Genomic DNA, 24,510 nt, shown 5'->3' on the forward strand with positions numbered 1-24,510 from the left:
TGTGTGCGGGCAGCTGACTGCAGTGATCAGGTCGCTGCACAGCTGGCTCTGCATGTGTCTGCAGAGGACAGCTGTCCTGCTGCGGCTCAATGGGACTGTGTGTCAGGTGGACCAGCTGTCCGACACACACACACACACACACACACAGACATACACACACACAGACACACACACACTCACACACTGCCTGGTTCAACCTGTGTCACCACACATAAGTGGAGGGAAAACATCATTAGGTCCTTTAGTAACGGTCCACTAAAGCTTTGAGCTAAGGCTGTGTTATTCTTTTTTTATGTAATTGACACATTTGACTTCTTTCTTTCTGAATGTCTCTCTTTCTGAATGTCTCTATTGTCTTCTTCCATGTTTATTATTAATTGTCAACGTGTAGAAAATGTTTCACTAGCTTTGGGTCGGACCATACGGGTTCAGGGTCTTAGAAAAGTGGGAACAGGACAGTTTCTGTGAGCAGGATGATACAAATTCAGTGTTTCTAAATCTGAGAGGCAACAATAGACTTACAGCAGCAAACAATAAACAGGAGTTAGGTATAACTTCTCACCATGGTGTGTTTTCCTCTCCTCTCAGCTGCCACCCGATGTCAGGTGAGTGCACGTGTCGGCCCGGTTGGTCCGGACTCTACTGCAACGAGACGTGTACTCCAGGGTTCTACGGAGAGTCGTGCCAGCAGGCGTGCCGCTGCCAGAACGGAGCCGACTGCCACGGTGTGAGCGGAGACTGTTTCTGTGCTCCGGGCTTCACGGTAAACACACCTCAGGACGTCAGTCAGGTTCATCAGACATACAGGACACGTGTGGGACTCAGTATGTGGGCTCATCACCTCCAGACTAATGTGTGACTTGTGATATCTGGATATAACTAAAAAATCTACTTGACTCCATTGCCTGAATCCCAGCCGAGTGTTTCTGTGCTCCGGGCTTCACGGTAAACACACCTCAGGACGTCAGTCAGGTTCATGTGGGACTCAGTATATGGGTTGATCACCTCGAGACCATTACCCATTTTTGTTTACTTTTATTACATTTTAATCCCTTTACTTTGACTTTAGTAAGATTTTGAATGCAGGACTTTTACTTCAGTATTTTTTACGATTTAGTATAGCTATTTTTACTTCAGTATAAGATCTAGGTACTTTTTCCACCACTGCTTTAAGGTGCTATTCTTAAGAATATGACTCCTTAGTACCCTCTTGTGGCAGCAGTATGAAGTGTCATAAACCAAAGTGTACCTTTCCACACACACACACACACACACACACACACACACACACACACACACACACACACACACACACACACACACACACACACACACACACACACACACACACACATACCCCCAGTGCTTCCACACACTTAGATAATATAATATATATTTCACATCAAATTAATCCTTAAACATTCGTTATGACAAACAACAGATTTCTCATTCTGGCTGCTTGACACATGCTCTTGATGCTGCTCTCAATTTATGCCATGACAAATAACTTGAACAGACAGTTAATATGAATAAACACACAGTATGTCAGCGGTGTTCTTTGATGCCAACATACAAAGGCAGATGAGGGGAAAAAACGTTTAAAAGGTCAGATGTGAAGCACTTGTGGGTGAAACTGAAATTCAGAGATGTGTGTCTGACTGTTTATGTCCTACCCGACGGTCTCAGGGTCCCACCTGCTCGCTGCCCTGCCCGACAGGAAGTCACGGAGCAGACTGTTCCTCCTCCTGCAGCTGCAAGAACAGAGCGCTGTGCTCACCTGTGGACGGATCCTGCTCCTGCACCCCAGGTGAGGAGAGGAGAGGGAGAGGAGACATAATACCACATTGGTCTATTTTCTACATATTTATATTTTCTATGTTGATTCGTAATATATTTACTGTTTATTTTAAATGTATTCGTTTTTGATCAATGCAGTATATCTGTTCTATCCTCTGTTGTTACAGTGCATCTGAACTAAGGTGTGTGTGTGTGTGTGTGTGTGTGTGTGTGTGTGTGTGTGTGTGTGTGTGTGTGTGTGTGTGTGTGTGTGTGTGTGTGTGTGTGTGTGTGTGTGTGTGTGTGTGTGTGTGTGTGTGTGTGTGTGTGTGTGTGTGTGTGTGTGTGTGTGTGTGTGTGTGTGTGTGTGTGTGTGTGTGTGTGTGTGTGTGTGTGTGTGTGTGTGTGTGTGTGTGTTTTACTTCTAAATGACTGAAAACTACTGTTGATTTGTAAATATCTACTGTTTATTTTGTATTCTTTCATTTACCATATTTTATGTACTGTATCGATCAATGCAGTATATCTGCTGATGTTACAGTGCATCTGAATTAAGGCGTGTGTGTGTGATGTTGTTGTTGTTGTTGTTGATCAGGCTGGCATGGGGTGGACTGCTCCATCAACCCCCACTAGACGTCTTAGTCTAAATATTACTTCTAAATGACATTTTCCAGTCAAGGAAATAATATATCTGTTCTATCGTCTGATGTTACATAGATGTTGTTTACATTGCATCTGAACTAAGGCGTGTGTGATGTTGTTGTTGTTGTCCAGGCTGGCACGGGGTGGACTGCTCCATCAGCTGCCCCAGTGGGCGTTGGGGTCTGGGCTGTAACCGCAGCTGTCTGTGTGTGAACGGAGCGTCCTGCAGCGCTCTGGAGGGTCGCTGTAGCTGTGCTGCAGGGTGGAGAGGAGAGAGGTGCCAGCTGCAGTGCCAGGTGACACACACACACACACACACACACACACACACACACACACACACACACGATCAGAATACCTTTATTTACATTTGTAACAGAACAAAAGACCCAAAGACAGCTTAATGTTAACTAAGAAGCATGCATCCATTTTTTAAAGGATTTTCTTAAAGGATAATAGTTTTTTTTTAACACTACAAATCACAAAGTTTTAACACAACATCTCATATTATCACCTGATATAAGTTTGCTGTAAGCTATATTTTTTATTTGTATTATAAACCCATGATAACAAACCCAAAATAATAATTTTTAAAAAACTTACGTAAAAGGTTTGTCTTTTGGAAGCCAATTAAAAAGGGCTTACAGTGGTTTTACTGATTAAAAACGAATGTAGTAATAATAATAATTATAATAATACTCATTGACAATTGACATGGTAATAAAACAACCTATAATTTGTTAATAATGTCAAAATACTACAATTACGTACGAACGAAAATACTTTGTTTCATATTACTCTACATAAGATGCAGCCTGTTAAAATCCAATCCAAGGCATTTTGTTTGCATCACACTTTGTTAGGGTGAGAGTTACACTTGTGGATACTCTGAGGAAACAGACATTTGTACACCTTATTCTGTACACTTTAATTATACTGTATATCGTGCAGTATTGTAGCAGTGTAGTATACCGTACAGTGTGACTGACTGCAGAATGTTATATTAAATGATATCTCTGGTTGTGTTTCTGCTCAGGACGGCACGTATGGTCTGGACTGCACGGAGCGCTGTGACTGCAGCCATGCTGACGGCTGTCATCACTCCACGGGTCACTGCCGCTGTCTGGCTGGATGGACCGGTAACAAATCATAATTATTACAATGTTCATATGTTTCTGTGCTAATTAAAGTATACCAGAAATACACAATCACTTTTTTCACAATTCAAGCTAATGTGGTTTAGTGTAGGGGCTCATTGTGTGTTTTCATTTTGAAGTAACTGGTAATTATCTATTTCAACTAAATAAAGTAGGATATTTCACTCTAAATGGCAGTGGAGAAGAAGTTTCATCAAATAGAAATACTTAGTAAAGTATGAGTATCTAAAAGTTTTACTTGAGTAAATATACTTCAACTAAAAAGGTACTTATATTTAACTTTCAGTGTCAGCAATATATAGCTTTATGTCACAGGGGAAGGGATTCAGGAGCCAAATGCAGAATTAAAAAAAGGCGGGAATAAAAGTATGAACAAAAAACGAGCTTTATGAAATGAAAGGTGTTACAAATAAACACTAAAAAGTCAAAGAAAAGGAAAAGTAGCAAACAAAAACGAGTAACCAATCGAGAAAACTCGGAGGACACATGAGTGAAGAAGACGAGGGAAATCTAGAATAATACAGACAGGAAGCTAAGAACCAAACTGAGGAAACAACAACGACGAAGAACTGACAGACAACACACAAGACTAATCACTAAGGGGACAACACAAGGGGACCATCAAAGAAGAGGGGAAACATAGAGACAGGAAGTTAAACAAGACAAGAAAAATAATTTCAAAATAAAAGAGAAAACTAAGGTCATACGTGCGTTCCACATGAAGAGGCTGTAGAAGATTATGTTATGAAGTGTTGTCGGTTGCATGCATTCTCTAGAAAATAAACTAAGAGGTAGGTGTGTGTGTGTGTGTGTGTGTGTGTGTGTGTGTGTGTGTGTGTGTGTGTGTGTGTGTGTGTGTGTGTGTGTGTGTGTGTGTGTGTGTGTGTGTGTGTGTGTGTGTGTGTGTGTGTGTGTGTGTGTGTGTGTGTGTGTGTGTGTGTGTGTGTGTGTGTGTGTGTGTGTGTGTGTGTGTGAGCAGGTATCCACTGTGACAGTGTGTGTGCAGAGGGCCGCTGGGGTCCAAACTGCTCGCTCTCCTGTAACTGCAGGAACGGAGCGTCCTGCTCTCCAGACGAGGGAACCTGTGAGTGTGCTCCAGGATACAGAGACACCACCTGTCAGAGGAGTGAGTCCACACACACACACACACACACACAAACACACACACACACACACACACACACACACACACACACACACACACACACACACACACACACTCTAGTATTTTATGTATGCCTCTTTACTTTCCTGTAACCATGTAAATGTCCCCTCTGTGGGACTAAAAATGGGAGTTCTGATTTATTGACGTTTAAAGTGCTTTTTTTTGTGCGTCCTGCAGTCTGCTCTCCGGGATACTTCGGTCACCGCTGCAGTCAGACGTGTCCTCAGTGTGTTCACAGCGTCGGGCCGTGTCACCACGTCTCGGGACAGTGTGACTGTCTGCCGGGCTTCAGGGGGGCGCTGTGCAACGAGGGTGAGTTACCCCGAGGTGGGAAGTAGTGGAGTACAAATAGTTCGTTACTGTACTCAAGTCAATCTTTCTGGTATCAGTACTTTACTGCACTACTTATTTTCTGACGACTTTTTACTTTCTACTTCTTACATTGTGAACACAAATACCTGTACTTTCTACTTCTTACATTTTTAACTCAAATACCTGTACTTTCTACTTCTTACATTTTGAACCCAAATACCTGTACTTTCTACTTCTTACATGTTGAACACAAATACCTGTACTTTCTACTTCTTACATTTTGAACACAAATACCTGTACTTTCTACTTCTTACATGTTGAACCCAAATACCTGTACTTTCTACTTCTTACATGTTGAACACAAATACCTGTACTTTCTACTTCTTACATTTTGAACACAAATACCTGTACTTTCTACTTCTTACATGTTGAACACAAATACCTGAACTTTCTACTTCTTACATGTTGAACACAAATACCTGTACTTTCTACTTCTTACATTTTGAACACAAATACCTGTACTTTCTACTTCTTACATTTTGAACACAAATACCTGTACTTTCTACTTCTTACATGTTGAACACAAATACCTGTACTTTCTACTTCTTACATGTTGAACACAAATACCTGTACTTTCTACTTCTCACATTTTCCAAACAGGCTGGTTCCTTTAGTTTGAATGTGTGTTTGGTGGCGTGATCATTATTATTAAGAGTCATTGCGTGCCTATTGATTTGAACACGATCCGTGTATCCATCATTTCCTGGTCTTCTCTAAAGAAGAGGGACCAATGAAAACGTTGTCATGTTGCCGTTGTTCAGCATGGAAACATTCATTAGCTAACAATGACATTATTGTTCTATTAATATAAAGGGAGGTCAGGTACTCTTTAAAACAGCTGCTAGTTATGGGTACTTTTTACTGAAGTACATTTCAAAGCCCTCTTTACTTTTACTTGAGTAAAGAAGTTTAGTCAGTACTTCTACTTTTACCAGAGTATTTTTAAACACGAGTATCTGTACTTCTACTTGAGTAAAGCATGTGAGTACTTTTGTCATCTCTGGATACGTTACAGTGATATCATCATTAATGCTGCAAGCTGGTATCTTTCTGTAATGTTGGCTTTCAACCATAAGCTATTAAACAAGCATCTGATCCACTGTAACACTCTGCTCCACAAAGCAGCCTCACATACGAGACCAATACTGAATACTAGTGTGTTAAAATGTCACACTGATATCCAAATATAATCAAGTAGCTCCGGGGAGGAAAACCGATATGACAGAGATTCTGAAAATGGAGGATACTTTTATCTTAAAGGGGACATGTTTCTTTCTCCAATTAGATTTGATTGTATTTTTTGTTTTGTATTTATGTTTCTTGTAATGTTCCCTTTAACCTACTTGGATTCTGAGTCTGATTAACCCTAACACACCAGAGGAGGAAAGAACACTCAGATGATGAAGTATTTTCAGCTAAATGTACTTCAATTATCAAAGTACAGGTTTGCAGAGTGTTTTTTCACGGTATTATAGAATATTATTCCGTTTTTTATCACCAACAAATACATTTAAATTTATTTCAATGTTGTCATTTCAGCCAGTTCAAATACCTGGTGAATTAGTAGTACAGTATAGCAACATACTGTATTATATCAGCATGTCTTATATGTGCAAAGTAGCGAACTATTAGTGTTAAATAATAAAAACGTATATTATTTGCCTCTAGAAAAGTTTAAAAAGTTACTTAAAGGGGACCTATCATGCAAAATGCACTTTTGTACGTCTTTTATACATGAATATGTGTCCCCGGTGTTCCAGGGAACTCACCAAGTGTCAGAAAACACAACCCTCTCTATTTTCCTCCATACCCAAATCTCTAAAAAAGGGTCTGCAACGGATCTGATAAAAACTGATCCAGATTTGAACACTGTCCTGACGTCAGGACGGTGGCGCTACGGCTATTGGGCCAACTCCACCAATCAGGAGGAGACAGCCACGGCCATTGCCGTTCGAAAGCGCTGGAGACGCTGTAGTACATATGCCAGGCCTGTAGGTGGTGCTGTTCTCACTGAATCTGCCTAGAGCTAGAAATTGTCAAATTGAGCAAAATGAGGCATGGCTAAAATGCATGATCTGTTTGGTATTTTGAAAAAAAAAAAAGTATAAATATGCCTTATATAGGTATGGTCCTACACTATATTATTCAAATATAGCATGATAGGTCCCCTTTAAGTAAATGTGTTACTTTCCCCCCCTGACACACACACCCCTCTCCTGTTTGCAGTGTGTCCCAGCGGTCACTTTGGGAAGAACTGTGCGTGGCGCTGCAGCTGCACCAACAACGGCACGTGTAACCCCATCGATGGATCCTGCCAGTGCTACCCCGGGTGGATCGGCAGCGACTGCTCCCAACGTGCGTTCAGACAAACGATGCACATGATACACGATGTTATGATATAATGTTACTGTGATTCAACATTCAAAGGCTTTATTGTCATATGCACAGGAGCTACAGTGTAGATATGGCAATGAAAAAAGCTCCTCCAACAATGCAACATAGTATATATAGGACATAAAACAGCAAGACAAATTAAAACATAAAATAAAAATAGTGACAATATTTCACGATGCTCTGAAATACTACTTTCTTGAGGGAATGATTTGTTCTTTTAGTAAAGAAAAGTCAGGCTATGGAAAAAATTACTTTTAGCTATGAAATGGTTTGATGCAAGATTTTCTGCTTCGACTGTGGGCAAGATACTTAACCCTAAATTGCTCCCTATGGCCAACAGTGTGAATGTGTTAGATCCCTAAAGCAAGTGGCACTCCTGCATGAATGAGGTGTGAAAGGGTGAATGACATGTAGTGTGTAAAATCGTTTGAGGGGTCAAAAAGACCCAAAAAAGCACCATAAAGGTACCAAAAATAGTGATAAAATAATACGATGACCTACAGAAAAGGGAGGAGTAGTCACAACCTTGTTTGTTGACAACATGTGAATACTGATTATTTTATATTGGTTTTCCCCATAGTTATAACACTTAACCATCCCTGCTTGATGTATAGTGTTGTTGGGACCAGTCCCTACCAAACTCATACAGAGGCTCCTCTTAAAACATACAGTAATCTCTCCAATGGCAAAATGGAGATCAGTATTTCAAACCATGCTAAAATATCATGGGGGTCTTCCTCCTTATATTGTGAGGCGTGCATGTGCCTGTGTTCTTAGTTAGAGTCTAAACCCAGAACAAAATCACATGAATGTTAGAGATAAATCTATGTCAATACTTCCTTAATCCACAAAATAAGATTTTAGGGCTAGAACACTTCAGATGATCCCACCACATGTTTTAAATATCAAGCAAAAAGGACATACAGACTAAATATTTGAAGTATGCTGTATCATATCAGCAGGGCCGTTTCTTCCTATATAGGACTATGCAGATGCATAAGGCCCCTGCGGCCACTAGGGGGCGCACAAGCTGAAAGTTGAGGTTCAGCCTCAATATATTTGGGGAGAATTAAAATGAGCTGTCTTTATTTGTAGACAGCCAAGCCGCCTCCTGTGTTCGGTGAAGCATTATATGCTTAAAAATCAAATGTAGGATATAAACACAACTAAACTGCAATGATAGCAAAGCTGTGGCTTGTGTTTGTGGGGTAATAAAGTCCGAATCATCGTTGGGCTGTCACCCAATGAGTGACGTCTGAGGAATAATTTTTTTATTATATATTGTTAAGAAAATGCTGCATCTCTTGCATTTATTGACGTAGAGGAGCCTTATTGTTTACCTTTTTAATATCATTTGTTGTAAGTTTCAATTGCTTGGTTTTCGAGAAATTAGCCTGTTTTCCTCTTAAAGTGTAACAGATTGATGCGTCGCCACAGATCATCTTAAAGGCTTCGGAATCCCCCCATTGTAGTTAAAAAACTGTAAAAACTAGGGCCCCCAAACAGCTAGAAACGGCCCTGCATATCAGCATGTTTTATATGTGGAAAGGAGCTATCTATGAGTGTCAATAATCAAATCTACATGATTTGCCTCCAAAATATTAGTAGTATAAGTTAAATAAAGTCAAATAAGGTGCAAATGTGTCAAAATAGTACTTAATACTTCCTTAATCCACGAATAAGATTGTAGGGCTAGACCCCTTCAGATGATCCCACCACAGGTTTTAAATATCAAGCTTAATGGACATGAAGGCTGAATATCTGAAGCACTGACCTGTGGTTCTCTCTGTGTTTCAGCGTGTCCTCCCAGTCAGTGGGGGCCAAACTGCATCCACACCTGCAACTGTCACAACGGAGCGTACTGCAGCGCGTACGACGGAGAGTGCAAGTGCACCCTGGGGTGGACCGGCCTCTACTGCACACAGCGTCAGTAACACACACACACACACACACACACACACACACACACACACACACACACACACACACACACACACACACACACACACACACACACACACACACACACACACACACACACACACACTCGGGGTGGGAATCACCAGGCTCCCCATGATACAATACTATTGCGATACTTAAGCCACGATACGTTAGTATTGTGATTCCACGATATGCTAAGTATTGGAATACGATATATTGCGCATATATATTGATATATATGATTGTATTATATCCACTACTTATTTTTCTGATGACTTTTTACTTTTACTTCTAACATTTTGAACACAAATACCTGTACTTTCTACTTCTTACATGTTGAACTCAAATACCTGTACTTTCTACTTCTTACATGTTGAACTCAAATACCTGTACTTTCTACTTCTTACATTTTGAACCCAAATACCTGTACTTTCTACTTCTTACATGTTGAACCCAAATACCTGTACTTTCTACTTCTCACATTTTCCAAACAGGCTGGTTCCTTTAGTTTGAATGTGTGTTTGGTGGAGTGATCATTATTATTTAGAGTCATTGCGTGCCTATTGATTTGAACACGATCCGTGTATCCATCATTTCCTGGTCTTCTCTAAAGAAGAGGGACCAATGAAAACGTTGTCATGTTGCCGTTGTTCAGCATGGAAACATTCATTAGCTAACAATGACATTATTGTTCTATTAATATAAAGGGAGGTCAGGTACTCTTTAAAACAGCTGCTAGTTATGGGTACTTTTTACTTAAGTACATTTCAAAGCCCTCTTTACTTTTACTTGAGTAAAGAAGTTTAGTCAGTACTTCTACTTTCACCAGAGTATTTTTAAACACGAGTATCTGTATTTCTACTTGAGGAAAGGATGTGTGTACTTTTGCCATCTCTGTCTGCTAAACAACCTGCATTTCAGTTATGTGACATTACGCTATGTGCTTACAGGCTGTCCGTTGGGCTTCTACGGTAAGGACTGTTCTCAGATCTGCCAGTGCAGGAACGGAGCGGACTGTGATCACATCTCTGGACTCTGCACCTGTCGCACCGGATTCATGGGACGCCACTGTGAACAGAGTATGTGCTTCTTTCTGTCTTTCAGATTAGTTGAGTGTTGCTTAACTTTAACAGTCTTGTGTACTTCATTTATCAACGTGTTTCTTACACTTTAGAATCAGAATCAGACACAGGTTTATCACCAGGTAGGATGACACGTACGAGGAATTTGACTTGATGTCATGGTGCATACATAAAAGTTAAAAGAAAATTCAAAACGCAGATAGAGAACTATTTTAAGAAAACTATAATAACATTAAACAATAATACAAAAAATATATATATATAGTAAAAGCAGTATTTACATAGCTATAGAATGGAATAAAATATGATATTGTGTACATTGTGTGCATTCATGTAATGCATAGAGTCTATAATGTGGCTGAGGTAAAGTGTCAAGGCAAGGCAAGTTTATTTATAACGCACCTTTCAACACGAGGCAATTCAAAGTGCTTTAAAAAAATGAAAGACATTAAGAAACATATTATAAAATGGCATTTAAAAACACTCATTTAAAAGCAAAGATAATAAAACATGAATAACAAAGGTACATGAATAAAAGTGACAGTGCAGTGTGAGATACACACATCTGAAATGTTTAGCTCTGACTCTCAATCATTGCTAACTTTTTAGCAGAAATAGTTTTCTATGACCTCACTTTCTTTCTACTTTCTTTTTAAACGTATCCTTTAGTTATTTCAAGTGTTTCATGCTAAACGAACCCCCCTTTGGAACATTTTAATCTGCAACCCAACATTCAGAAAATTCAACGGATCCTGGCCGTATTCGTGTAGCATATGAAATTAATTTGCTCCCAGACATTCATGTGGCTTGCTAGTTTTGGACCCCATCTGTAGTCAAAAAGTCCCCACTTAAAGGTAGGGTAGGTAAGTTTAAGAAACCGGCTCGAGATACACTTTTTGTTATATTCCATGGAATGCTCTTAACATCCCGATAGCAATGAATATCTTAAGTGCTTTGACAAAAAATCCATAACAAAATGTCATCTGTGGAAGCTGTAGTACTGTAAAAAGCACGACCAATCATCTGAGCCGGCCCGGCTAAAATAACTGGATGGCCTACCTGCCTGTCAGCCTTCCATCTGTGCACAAACTTATCTCGTGCCCTCATTGGTCATGTGCGCGTTCGTGTGTGTTGGAGGAGGGGCTCTGTGAGGAAGTGGCAGATTTTTTCCGGCTGTGTCTTTTCAAATTCTAGCGCACTCGAGCTGGTTTCTCCAAAATTACCTACCCCACCTTTAAGGTCCTTGGTGGGGCCGGGCCTTGTTGATGAGACCGGTAGCGGAGGGGAAGAAACTGTTCAGGTGGCGAGAGGTTTTTAGGTATCTACACCATTACTGGTCAAACATCACCTTCACTTTGGACTATGTGACTGTTGCCAGCATCCATAGTATATAAAGAACAGTGATCTACTTATTTATGAGCGACTAAAAGGCCTTAGGCCTATTACAGCCGTATCCTATTGATTGATTGATCTCAACTATAATCAGCTCTTGTAAACTATTGTACACTACATTTAAGCTTACATTTTAAAAATTAAACTTGTTATTTGCAGAGTGTCCTGCTAGGTCGTACGGTTACGGCTGCCGTCAGGTGTGTGACTGTCTGAATAACTCCACGTGTGATCACATGACCGGGACATGTTACTGCAACCCGGGCTGGAAGGGGCCTCGCTGTGACCAAGGTGAGGAAACACTTTCAAAATAATAAGAGGAAGGAGACTCAGTGTAATCAGTTTCCTTTGATGTCCAATCATTCACACTCATCTCCCTTCGACCAGAGATGGCAAAAGTACACACATCCTTTACTCAAGTAGAAGTACAGATACTCGTGTTTAAAAATACTCTGGTAAAAGTAGAAGTACTGACTAAACTTCTTTACTCAAGTAAAAGTAAAGTACCCATAACTAGCAGCTGTTTTAAAGAGTACCTGACCTCCCTTTATATTAATAGAACAATAATGTCATTGTTAGCTAATGAATGTTTCCATGCTGAACAATGGCAACATGACAACGTTTTCATTGGTCCCTCTTCTTTAGAGAAGACCAGGAAATGATGGATACACGGATCGTGTTCAAATCAATAGGCACGCAATGACTCTAAATAATAATGATCACGCCACCAAACACACATTCAAACTAAAGGAACCAGCCTGTTTGGGAAATGTAAGAAGTAGAAAGTACAGGTATTTGGGTTCAAAATGTAAGAAGTAGAAAGTACAGGTATTTGTGTTCAACATGTAAGAAGTAGAAAGTACAGGTATTTGGGTTCAACATGTAAGAAGTAGAAAGTACAGGTATTTGGGTTCAAAATGTAAGAAGTAGAAAGTACAGGTATTTGTGTTCAAAGTGTAAGAAGTCAAAGTAAAAAGTCGTCAGAAAAATAAGTAGTGGAGTAAAGTACTGATACCAGAAAAATGTACTTAAGTACAGAAACAAAGTATTTGTACTCCACTACTTCCCACCTCTGCCTTTGACCCAATAAGTACTTTGTCCAGTGTTATTATTTGACCTCTGACCTCCTCTCTGCAGCTGGTGTGGTGGTGGGAAGCCTCAACAGTCTCACCAGCGCAGCCATGCAGGTGGACACGTATCAGATCGGAGCCATCGCAGGAATCATCGTCCTGGTGCTGCTGGTGCTCTTCCTCCTCCTCCTCTTCATCATCTACAGGAAGAAGCAAAAGGTCAAAGAGCCCACCATGTCTGCGGTGACCTACACTCCTGCTCTGAGGGTCACTTCTGATTACACAGGTACAGTAAAGGATGCGTGACATGTCCAAGGCACCAGGCAACTGTTTCCTCGTGTTGGTTCATCTATTAAAAAATGTATTGTTTTTCGGCTTGCAACACTATTTTTGGAAACGATCTAACAGATTGGCTTAATGGAGACCATGACCTTGTAGTTGTTTTATGGTTAATCCGTGGCAACTAAGATGTATTTACGGATGAACCAAACAAGTGCAAGTGGTCAACATGAGCTGCTAATGGTTTTCTGATATTCATAGAGATTGTTGAGGGGTGGTTTTGGCTCAGTAGATAAATGGTTTTAATCAAATTGAAAGTTTGATCCCCAGCCCCTTCAGTCAACATGTTGATATGTCCTTGGGCAACATACTGAACCCCAAGTTCCTCCCAAATTGTCCAACTGTGTGTGAGTGTGTGTAAATGTTAGTTTCCCTGAGCAGGTGACAGCCTCTGCCTCTGTATGAATGTTGACCTAAAGTGCTATGAGAGGTCACAAAGACTGGAAAAGCACCATCTAAATTCAGTCCATTTATCATTTACTCATAAGACAACATGAAAAAGTTGGCCAAATACTTCGATATCTTCTCATTTTCAGTAACAAACATCCACCAAAGACACTTCTACTGCCAACAAAGGCATACTAGGGATAAATCAGAATCAGAAACAGAAACAGAAACTGGTTTATTACCAGGTAGGTTGACACGTACGAGGAAATTGACTTGGTGCATACATAAAAAGTCAAACTAAAATGTAAAAAAAACACAGATAGAGAACTATTTTAAGAACACAACATAAAAAAATAAGAAAATATATAGTAAAATTAAAAATTAAATAAAGCAGTATTTACATTGAAATAGAATGGAATAAAATATGTGCAGTAAAAAAAACAGATATTGTCAACATTGTGTGCATTAAGGGGGACTGCTTGTAAGCAAAACAAATGCACACTTGATTCTTAAAATGCTTTTAATGCTCTGATTTCTTGTGACCTTGTCCTTTTTCCAGATGCCCACCCACCACCCTGTGAAGGTCATCCCAGCAGCTACTTCTCCAACCCCAGCTACCACACTCTGAGCCAGTGCATCGGCCCTCAGCACGTCAACAACGTTCCTTATGGACCGGTATGGGATTACAATTTGAGACTATATAGCAGGGCTTGTGTGTGTCTATAGCCGCATTTCGACTAGAAGTTTTTGCGCGGCCTGCCATGGCTCAGTTCGGCTCACTTTAAGCTGCGTTTCCATTACAACAAGGGTAGTAACTATAGTAACCACGCAGTGTAGGCGGGGCGATCGGCGGCCGCTGTGGTCCTTGACGGCTCGATAGAGAGGCGAAGTCCCTCCCTTTCCGGGGGAGCTCCATGGGACCTTATTTCGGAAAAATTATGTATTGAAGTCAATGGGGAGAGAAAGATTATCTTTCGATCCCGTTTGAATTGTGCCACGAATTACACATATGATGTTTGTCAATTTAAAAGATAATTTTGCAAGTCAAAACATTTAAAATGTGTCGTAAAACTGTGAAGTAACACTTTTTTTTGTGTGAAACGCTCAATGAACTACATCTCCCGTCTCGCACCACACACCAAGACAGCCGTCACGTTGGCACATTTCACTTCTTTCTTTCAGAATGAGGCGGAAAGTATTAAAAGAGGTGAAAATCACTCCAAGTCTGGGCATGTTGAGAGCTGTACATACACACAAGGGGAGTTAGTCGGTTCCTAAGAGCCAGCATGCGGGACCGGGACTCTGGGATTTGTAGTCTTTCTAGTTGCGTATTTTTCATAGTCTTATATTTCAACAGTTTTACGACAAACTGTGACTTTTTTGACATGGAAATGATTTTTTAAGATTGACAAACATCATATGTGTAATTCATGGCACAATTCAAACGGGATCGAAAGATAATCTTTCTCTCCCCATTGACTTCAATACATAACTTTTCCGAAATAAGGTCCCATGGGTCGGAAGTAGATGGGCGGGACTTCGCCTCTCTATGATCACTCTTCCGTTTTTTTGTTTTTCTCTACACTGCTGGAAAGTCCTCGTGAAGCCGTGTGCGGCCAACAATGTAGAGAGCTCCTGGAACACTTTCGCGTTTCGCGTTGCGCCGTCGAGCTCCCGCTGTATTTTTTCAACCGCAACGTCTGTACTTCGTACCTTGTTGAACTTAAAAATACTTTGTTGGAAAAAATGTGCGATTAATCGCGATTAAATATTTTAATCGACTGACAGCCCTAATTTAAAGACATCACCTTTCAAAATCGTAAGCAAATCTATAGTTTTCTCAGACACACTTTTAATGTTGTACACCTTTTAAATATAAAAGGAAGTGATCCCATACCTGTCTAAATGTCCCTTTACCGTTGTTCATTTTAGTCAAAGTCAACTTTAATGTCAATGTTACTGTGTGTTTGTACAGACAGAGAGATCGAAATAACGTTTCCAACAATCCCGAATACAAAATACAATAATACAAATATGTATAAATGTGTATATCTATCTCTTAGCTATCACATATTCAAAGGAGGCAGTCTCTGTCATAAGTTGAATCCATTCCTTTAGTTCTGGTTTTCTTGCTGTTTTCCAGTTGCGCAGAATATACCTTGTTTTTATTCTGTTATTGTCATTTTCTGTCATTGCCACTTTGGGCTGTGTCAAGCATGAAAGGTGCTATATAAATACAGTTTATTATTATTAATACATATATTTTCTAACTGAAGTTTGTCTCTTAACTTCTCAGGTCAAGAACCACCAGCTGTTTGTGAACTTGAAGAATGTAGAGCAGAGGAAACGGCCGATGGCGGAGCACAGTGGCACGCTGCCTGCAGACTTTAAACAACAGGGGTGCTTCAATGAACTCGGTGAGACATGTGATACTTTCAGAGGTGGGAGTAGTGGAGTACAAATACTTCGTTAATGTACTTAAGTACATTTTTCTGGTATCAGTACTTTACTCCACTACTTATTTTTCTAAGACTTTTTACTTTGACTTCTTACATGTTGAACACAAATACCTGTACTTTCTACTTCTTACATTTTGAACACACATACCTGTACTTTCTACTTCTTACATTTTGAACACACATACCTGTACTTTCTACTTCTTACATTTTGAACACAAATACCTGAACTTTCTACTTCTTACATTTTGAACACAAATACCTGTACTTTCTACTTCTTACATGTTGAACACACATACCTGTACTTTCTACTTCTTACATGTTGAACACAAATACCTGTACTTTCTACTTCTTACATGTTGAACACAAATACCTGTACTTTCTACTTCTTACATGTTGAACACAAATACCTGTACTTTCTACTTCTTACATGTTGAACACAAATACCTGTACTTTCTACTTCTTACATGTTGAACACAAATACCTGTACTTTCTACTTCTCACATTTCCCAAACAGGCTGGTTCCTTTAGTTTGAATGTGTGTCTGGTGGCGTGATCATTATTATTTAGAGTCATTGCGTGCCTATTGATTTGAACACGATCCGTGTATCCATCATTTCCTGGTCTTCTCTAAAGAAGAGGGACCAATGAAAACGTTGTCATGTTGCCGTTGTTCAGCATGGAAACATTCATTTGCTAACAATGACATTATTGTTCTATTAATATAAAGGGAGGTCAGGTACTCTTTAAAACAGCTGCTAGTTATGGGTACTTTTTACTGAAGTACATTTCAAAGCCCTCTTTACTTTTACTTGAGTAAAGAAGTTTAGTCAGTACTTCTACTTTTACCAGAGTATTTTTAAACACGAGTATCTGTACTTCTACTTGAGTAAAGGATGTGTGTACTTTTGCCATCTCTGGATACGTTACAGTTTACTCATTGATATCATCATTAATGCTGCAAGCTGGTATCGTAATGAGCCTCTACCACATTCTATATCATCACTCTGCAATGGTCAGTAGATTCCAAAAGTAGAAAACTACAGCACAGAAAAGTCTACATTTTAATGTGATGCCAATAATGTGACTGTCCTCTTTAATCAAGTGCTGCATTCAACGCAAGTAATCATATAATCAATGGACAATGTGGGTCAATCCAGTGTGTTTATTGACTGGTTAGATCATACTTTACAAGAAGAGGGCTTTCTAGTTCATATACTTTGTCATCATAGACACTTGATATCCCAAATATTGTTTAGACCATTCAATGACTTTCCATTTGTCTTCATACCAGGAGCCTACGGAGTTGACAGGAGATACATGGGGAAATCTTTACGAGGTAAGTCCTGCTGCCCCTTCTGCTTGGAATAATGTACAGAAGGAGCTGAAACTGTCAGATTTGATCACTATGGGGGAATTCAAGTCCACCTTAAAGGACAGAGAACAAGAATCCATTGGTCGATGTGACTGCTCTTATATCCCATAATTGAAGTCGTTTTAAAATTGTACCAGTTTTATAATAGTTTCTTTTATTTGCATATTGACTGGTTAATGTGCCATTTCATTTGTGTTTTACGAACGTCTGCCTGTATTGTTTTGTGTTCATTTGTTGTAACTTTGTTCATGCTGCCCTTCTTGACCAGGCTGCTCTTGAAAAATAGATTTGAATCTCAATGAGACTTTTTCCTGGTTAAATAAAGGATATATATATATGCAGTCAAATAAATAAATCCTGGACTGCTCAGGTTAATGCTGGAGTTCCCCTCTCACTGTCACCGTCTCCTCTACTCATGTCCTCCAGATCTGAAGGGCACAATGTATCACGCCAGCTCCTGCTCCATCAACAGCTCTGAAAACCCGTACGCCACCATCAAGGACCCCCCGCTGCTCACAGCCAAAAACACAGAGTGTGGCTACGTGGAGATGAAGTCTCCGCCCAGAAGAGATTCACCCTACGCTGAGATCAGCAACAGCCCAACTCATAAACGCAACGTCTACGAAGTTGGTGAGGAGCTTAAAGGTCACCTATTATGCAAAATCCACTTCTTCATGTCTCTTCTACATCAACATGTGTCCCCTCTTCTTCATGTCTCTTCTACATCAACATGTGTCCCCTCTTCTCCATGTCTCTTCTACATCAACATGTGTCCCCTCTTCTTCATGTCTCTTCTACATCAACATGTGTCCCCTCTTCTTCATGTCTCTTCTACATCAACATGTGTCCCCTCTTCTCCATGTCTCTTCTTCATCAACATGTGTCCCCTCTTCTTCATGTCTCTTCTACATCAACATGTGTCCCCTCTTCTTCATGTCTCTTCTACATCAACATGTGTCCCCTCTTCTTCATGTCTCTTCTACATCAACATGTGTCCCCTCTTCTTCATGTCTCTTCTTCATCAACATGTGTCCCCTCTTCTTCATGTCTCTTCTTCATCAACATGTGTCCCCTCTTCTTCATGTCTCTTCTACATCAACATGTGTCCCCTCTGTGTAAAGAGACTCTGAAAGTTTCAGGAAAAAAAGATTCTCTCTCTTTTTGTCCTGATCCATTTTTATAAAAACCTGTCTGAAAATGAGCTGATCAGATTTTGGCCACTTTATGATGTCATAATGATTTTTTGCCCCCCCCCCCCCCCACCTTATCACCTGAATCTCCTCCTAGAGCACCATTGAGTTCTTTGTAACCAAATATCTCTCAGAGGGGCGTGGGGAGTGGCTCCTTATTTTCATCTAAAGTAACAGACAGAGAATCAGCACTTTGGAAACAGGGCTGAAACAGAGGGGATGATGGGATTTTGCCGTTGTTCAGCATCAAAACATTAATTAGCTAACAATGACATTATTGTTCTATTAATATAAAGGGAGGTCAGGTACTCTTTAAAACAGTTGGTAGTTATGGGTACTTTTTACTTAATGGTGGGGTAGGTAATTTTGGAGAAACCAGCTCGAGTGCGCTAGAATTTGAAAATACACAACCGGAAAAAATCTGCCCCTTCCTTACAGAGCCCCTCCTCCAACACACACGAACGCGCACATGACCAATGAGGGCACAAGATAAGTTTGTGCACAGATGGAAGGCTGACAGGCAGGTAGGCCATCCAGTTATTTTAGCCGGCCCGGCTAAAATGATTGGTCGTGCTTTTTACAGTACTACGGCTTCCACAGATGACATTTTTTTATGGATTTGTTGTCAAAGCACTTATATATAGATATTCATTGCTATCGGGATGTTAAGAGCATTCCATGGAATATAACAAAAAGTGTATCTCGAGCCGGTTTCTCAAACTTACCTACCCCACCTTTAAGTACATTTCAAAGCCTATACTTCTTTACTTTTACTTGAGTAAAGAAGTTTAGTCAGTACTTCTACTTTTACCAGAGTATATTTAAACACGAGTATCTGTACTTCTACTTGAGTAAAGGATGTGTTTACTTTTGCCATCTCTGAAAATAACCTGCCAACTCAACTATCCTTGATTTCAGATCCGTCTGTAAGCACCATCCCGATGCCTGGAGACAGCAATGGACATGTACTGTTTGGACAAGATCTGTACGATCTACCGAAGAACAGCCACATCCCGTCTCACTACGACCTCCTGCCGGCCAGAGAAAGCCCCCCCCTAGACCCCAAAGAACTGGAAAGTGAATGATTTCTCAGAGACTCAGTACAGAGATCAGCTCTCACTGTACACCCACAACGTACTTTCACTTGTTTTCTTGTCGTTTTTACTTCGACACTATCATTGTAGATGTGTATCTTGAAGTTTTTCTGAACGAAAGTGGGTTATGGAGGTTAGTTTTGAGGTACAGCTGTTATTTTTTACAGCAATTTATAAACTGCGGTAAAGTCTTCGTAGGTCATTCCACATGTCTGGGAAGTAAGGTCTACGTATGCTCTGACTCAAGCAGTTCGTATGATGTGTTGTCTCATCCATGGTATACGTAAAACTGTTTCTATCTGGTCCAAATGTTAAATCAAAGGCGGGCTGAAATGCCTTTGAGTCTGACTTTCTCTCTCCAACAACTGGGTCTTCCGCTTGTCTTGATGCGACAAATTGTACGAATGAACACACATCGTTGAATCGTTGTGGTGTTGAACATACAAAAAGTGACCTTTCCATTCCTCCGCACAATGTCTACACCGCGTTGCGTAAAAGTGAGCGTGATTGTTTGGAAAAGTTACAGGAATTGCGGCTTTCTGATACCGTTAAATCATCTTTGTTTCAAGTATGCCTTTATGATGTTTACATATAACATTCAATAACTGTCAAATCTTTATTTTTGTAACAAAATCATTCGCTAATTTTATTCCATATTAGCAACTTTTATCAAAGATTAGATGTTTGTTGAAGTTTTGTGAGGAAGAGTAGTAGCGTCAAGCTGCTGAGAGTGTTTGAACTTAGTATGTAAGTAAACCAAAGGTCCATTTTTTCAAAGTTCTGCTGATAGTTTAATCCAAGAGGTTCAGAGCTGAGTCTCTTCTCACACCATACAGAATCTTACATACAAAATATCATTCATACAGCTCAGTGATGATTATCTGCCATTCCCAGTAGCTCTTTTGGGGCAGGATGTTCATCTGACCAGTCGAACGATACATGTTGGGCTCGCTGTACTGCACAGATTTCTTATTTGTTTTCAAGATTGATTTGTTATTTGCAGTTTATTCTTTATCATTATAAAGGGTGTGGCTAGTTTCAGATCAGAACGGTGATAACTGGATTGTAAACACTAATGCAGTGCATGCATTTCGACCATAGTGTTTTATCAAGTCAACGATCGCCATTGTTAGCTAGTTAGCTAATGGCGCTTTTCCACTGCAGGGCCTCGCTCGGCTTAGTACGGTATGACTAGGCCTCGTTAGGCCTTGGTAGGCCAGGCTCACTTTATGCTGCGTTTCCATTACAGTTTAGGAACTGGGGCAGTAACTATAGTAACGCAGTGTAGGCGGAGCCGTGACGTCATCTTCAATGCGAAACACAAAACCAACATCAGCCGTTAGCTGTTAGCAGTCAGAGCTCACAGCTCCTCATATCTGTTCAGAAACTAGACAAAAGTTAAACAAGTACAAACCACAGACTGTCTGTGTCATGGCGAATATAGTCGCTGCTTTATTTATGTCTGTAGGCCGTTGTTGTGAGTGTGGACGGTCGGAGCATATACAACGTTAGCTTAGCCGATCTCCATTCAGAAAACACGCATTTTAAAAGGTTTTTCGCCTGCCGTCTGTCTGCAGACTTGACAAAGCATTAATTCATGGTTTTTACTAACTGGTATCAGTATGTTGTTACTTCAGCATCATTTTGAAACGTGTATTACAATTAAATCACGGTCAAATATGTTCATTTTGTTGTAGTTGCCAGCGATTCTCTCACTAGTTTAGCATACTCAGCCCGGTTGTTGGCCCGGAAAGAACCTCGATTTTGGAGAGCCAGAAAAACTGTGAAAAAGTACCTGCTAGCCGGAACTACGCCTCGTGGAAACGCAACCAAAAACGGGCACGGCACGCTTAAACCGTGCTGTAGTGGAAATGCGCCATCAGTGGTACCAAATCATTACAAACGGCTAACTTACTGTAACCCTATAAAATAAACGACGGCTTCTTTTTGACAATTGTATAGTGGTTTGTTTCTTAAATAGTGAAAAAACCCACAAGTATAACTTTTATTTGCATATTGCTGTGTTACTGGTCACATATGATACGTAGCTAAGATGGCGGTCGTCGAGTGTGAGAAGAGTCCAGCATTTTAACTCAACTTTTTGACCGTTATGAGTAGCAGGTACTATAGTGCTCTGCATTTTGCCATTCTTTGCATTGGTATGAACTTACTTTACTTGTGTAAAGTCTTGACACTGATTTGGTTAATGGTCCCATTCAAAAGAAGTTGCATATATCCTAATCTGTTCTGAAGACATCATTCTGGAAATAAGTTAAACGCTTTATCTGTTGTTTTTGTTTCTGTGCTTATTGTTTTGACATCCTAAATAACTTGAACGGAAGCTAATAGAAAAACATATTCACACTGACCAACCTGAACTTTAACAACCTAGGTACAAATGGATAGCATCAGACATGCAACAATACGGCAACTTTTACTGACAGATCTTGACAATCGATAGCCCGGTGCTTCCTCTCATCTCCACTTTAACCGTGTGAGGCTTAGTCTTGTCAATCCGCTGCATTTACCAAACTGGGACAAAGAAGTAAGAAGGATGGACTTTCTCTCTTATTTATGTGAAGATGTTTATTGCTGATGAAGATCCAATGCATTAGCGGCACGTCATGTGTCATAACGTGGGAGACCTCTGTGTGTTTTTTTACAGCAGGATTGTTCCCAGTAAGATGATTACTGTACCCCTACATACAGTATGTCTATACCAGTTTTTGTGTTCCCCTCCTGTGTGCAGGAAACCTTGCTTTATTATTTGAATGCTATTTAGCCGTCTGGTCTGACTCTTGCTTCTTCTAAATTGCCTTCTTGAACCAAATACTAACGAGGGCTTGCTCTTCTTTTCGGTCGTTCAGCTCCATGCAGTAGTAAAATGGAGGTTAACCACACTCGTGCTCGACCAATCCTAGTTGACGGCACTGCTGGAAACCTTTTAAAGTTCCCGAACCTTGCATTTAGTGTCATCTTCTGAGCAGTGCTCGGCTGTTTCACAATGCTCCTTACAGATGTGCTTACTGTTGCTTCTCCAATCTTTATAGACAGCACTGCCGACAATCCCTGGACTCTGTTTTTCCTTCCAATTAAAGCCCAAACTAGTCCCCAAAAAAGCAGTCAAACACAGTAAAGTAACAATGAAGGAAACAAGTGACTCTTTTTGTTTCTGCGCTGGTAAGCAGCTACTTGTAATTCCCCTCAATCATTAAGATGTATGACTTGGTGGCGAGAGTTTCCCCCAGTGACCATTTGAAGACTGAATTTCACAATGACCTCTTTGTCTCGTCCCATAGTACCATATTATCAAACATCCACATACCACCAAACAACTCAGTCCTCTGTACAATGAGACCTACCACAGTTTCCAATCTATATCACTGTGTAATTAAAGGGCTAAACGTGTCTAATGAAAAGAAAGCTTAAGCTGGACTTTGGCTTTTTAAAAAGGAACATTTTCTTTCCTGTATTCTGAATTGCCTAAAATGTCAACTCGTCTTAAGCCACTCTGAGCTTATTTGAAATGTTTGTAAAATAATGTATATAATTTGATCAGTTCTGTGTAAATCTTCACCCAGCGTCTTACAGTATGTCTACAATTGAAAATGCAATACATGTAGTGTTTGGTTTAGTACAAAACAACGATTATGAACTGATGATGGATGTTGGATTTCCTTTGTAATCTTCTCCTTTACTAGTCTGCCGGAGTACTGTGTATTTAAATGACCACTGAAGATTGCTCTGAAAGGAATGCTTGATCTGTTTCTTGACTCTTAATTGGTTCCCCCCAATGAGGTGACAATGATTTCGGCACATGAGGGTTCGATTTCATTTTTTGTGTTTTGATTTTTTCCATTATAGTGCTTTTTGTGCAAATGCTTTGGAATAAAATGACATATGATATAAAAAAATATGGTGTCTTGTGAAATCTGTGACCACTTTACGCCAGTTTGAACAGCAGGATGTCCAGCCTGACTAATGGCAGAAGCCACTTGCAGAAGATACAGTTCTTTACTTTTGAGCTACAACAACAGGGATGTCAGCAGGCTTTGATCAAGCGAATATCCGAAAGAAACTTCACTCTCAGATATTTCAACCATGCAATCTCCCTTCCGAGGTGGTATATTGTCATTATAAGAACATTTGTACATGACAAAGTTAAAGTTCTGTGATAACTGCCCTCTAGTTTTTTTTTCTATTGGAACAAGGCTTTAGTGATGTGTCGGTCGCGAACGAGCCGGCTCTTTTAAGTGAACGACGGGAGCCGGCTCGCGCCCGCGAACGAGCCGTTTTTTTGTTTTTGTTATTTTTTGTTAAGTAATACAAGACCGAATGATATGATGATCTCCACGCTACAGCTGCTCCGTGCATGCATGCAGTGGCATGTAATATCCAAGGATTAGAGACTGTTGGATGCTGCTGTTTTGAGCATTGCAATACATTTATTTTTATTATGTTTTTTTATGATTAGAGACGGTTGGATGCTGCTGTACTGAGCATAGCAATATATTTATTTTCACTATGTTATTTATTTATGATTATCCTTGGGCTCAGCAAAGATTTGATGTCAGCTGTTGCTGTCTTTTTTTCTATAGTTAATACTGAAATAGAGCCCTGCTGTTTTGTCAGGGCCTTTTCTTTAAATATAATTTTAAAATGTCGATACAGTAGCCCCTTT

At 40.1% G+C, this 24,510-nt stretch overlaps 1 protein-coding gene across 1 annotated transcript in view; it reads left to right on the forward strand.

The window, feature by feature from the left end:
- megf10 (multiple EGF-like-domains 10) overlaps window positions 1-21,077 on the forward strand; it is a 64,688-nt gene extending 43,611 nt beyond the window's left edge. Inside the window, exons 10-25 of the mRNA XM_034125712.1 lie at window positions 589-763; window positions 1,687-1,807; window positions 2,551-2,714; window positions 3,455-3,557; window positions 4,555-4,701; window positions 4,918-5,052; window positions 7,339-7,467; window positions 9,304-9,432; window positions 10,398-10,526; window positions 12,081-12,209; window positions 13,056-13,274; window positions 14,274-14,389; window positions 16,011-16,131; window positions 17,465-17,509; window positions 17,972-18,175; window positions 19,654-21,077. Coding sequence (XP_033981603.1) covers window positions 589-763; window positions 1,687-1,807; window positions 2,551-2,714; window positions 3,455-3,557; window positions 4,555-4,701; window positions 4,918-5,052; window positions 7,339-7,467; window positions 9,304-9,432; window positions 10,398-10,526; window positions 12,081-12,209; window positions 13,056-13,274; window positions 14,274-14,389; window positions 16,011-16,131; window positions 17,465-17,509; window positions 17,972-18,175; window positions 19,654-19,820 — 2,233 coding nt within the window. The 3' untranslated portion in view covers window positions 19,821-21,077. The remainder of the gene's footprint in view (window positions 1-588; window positions 764-1,686; window positions 1,808-2,550; window positions 2,715-3,454; window positions 3,558-4,554; window positions 4,702-4,917; window positions 5,053-7,338; window positions 7,468-9,303; window positions 9,433-10,397; window positions 10,527-12,080; window positions 12,210-13,055; window positions 13,275-14,273; window positions 14,390-16,010; window positions 16,132-17,464; window positions 17,510-17,971; window positions 18,176-19,653) is intronic.
- The last annotated feature ends 3,433 nt before the right edge of the window (window positions 21,078-24,510 follow it).

Source organism: Trematomus bernacchii, unplaced genomic scaffold, assembly GCF_902827165.1.
Source record: "Trematomus bernacchii unplaced genomic scaffold, fTreBer1.1, whole genome shotgun sequence".
NCBI lineage: Eukaryota > Metazoa > Chordata > Actinopteri > Perciformes > Nototheniidae > Trematomus > Trematomus bernacchii.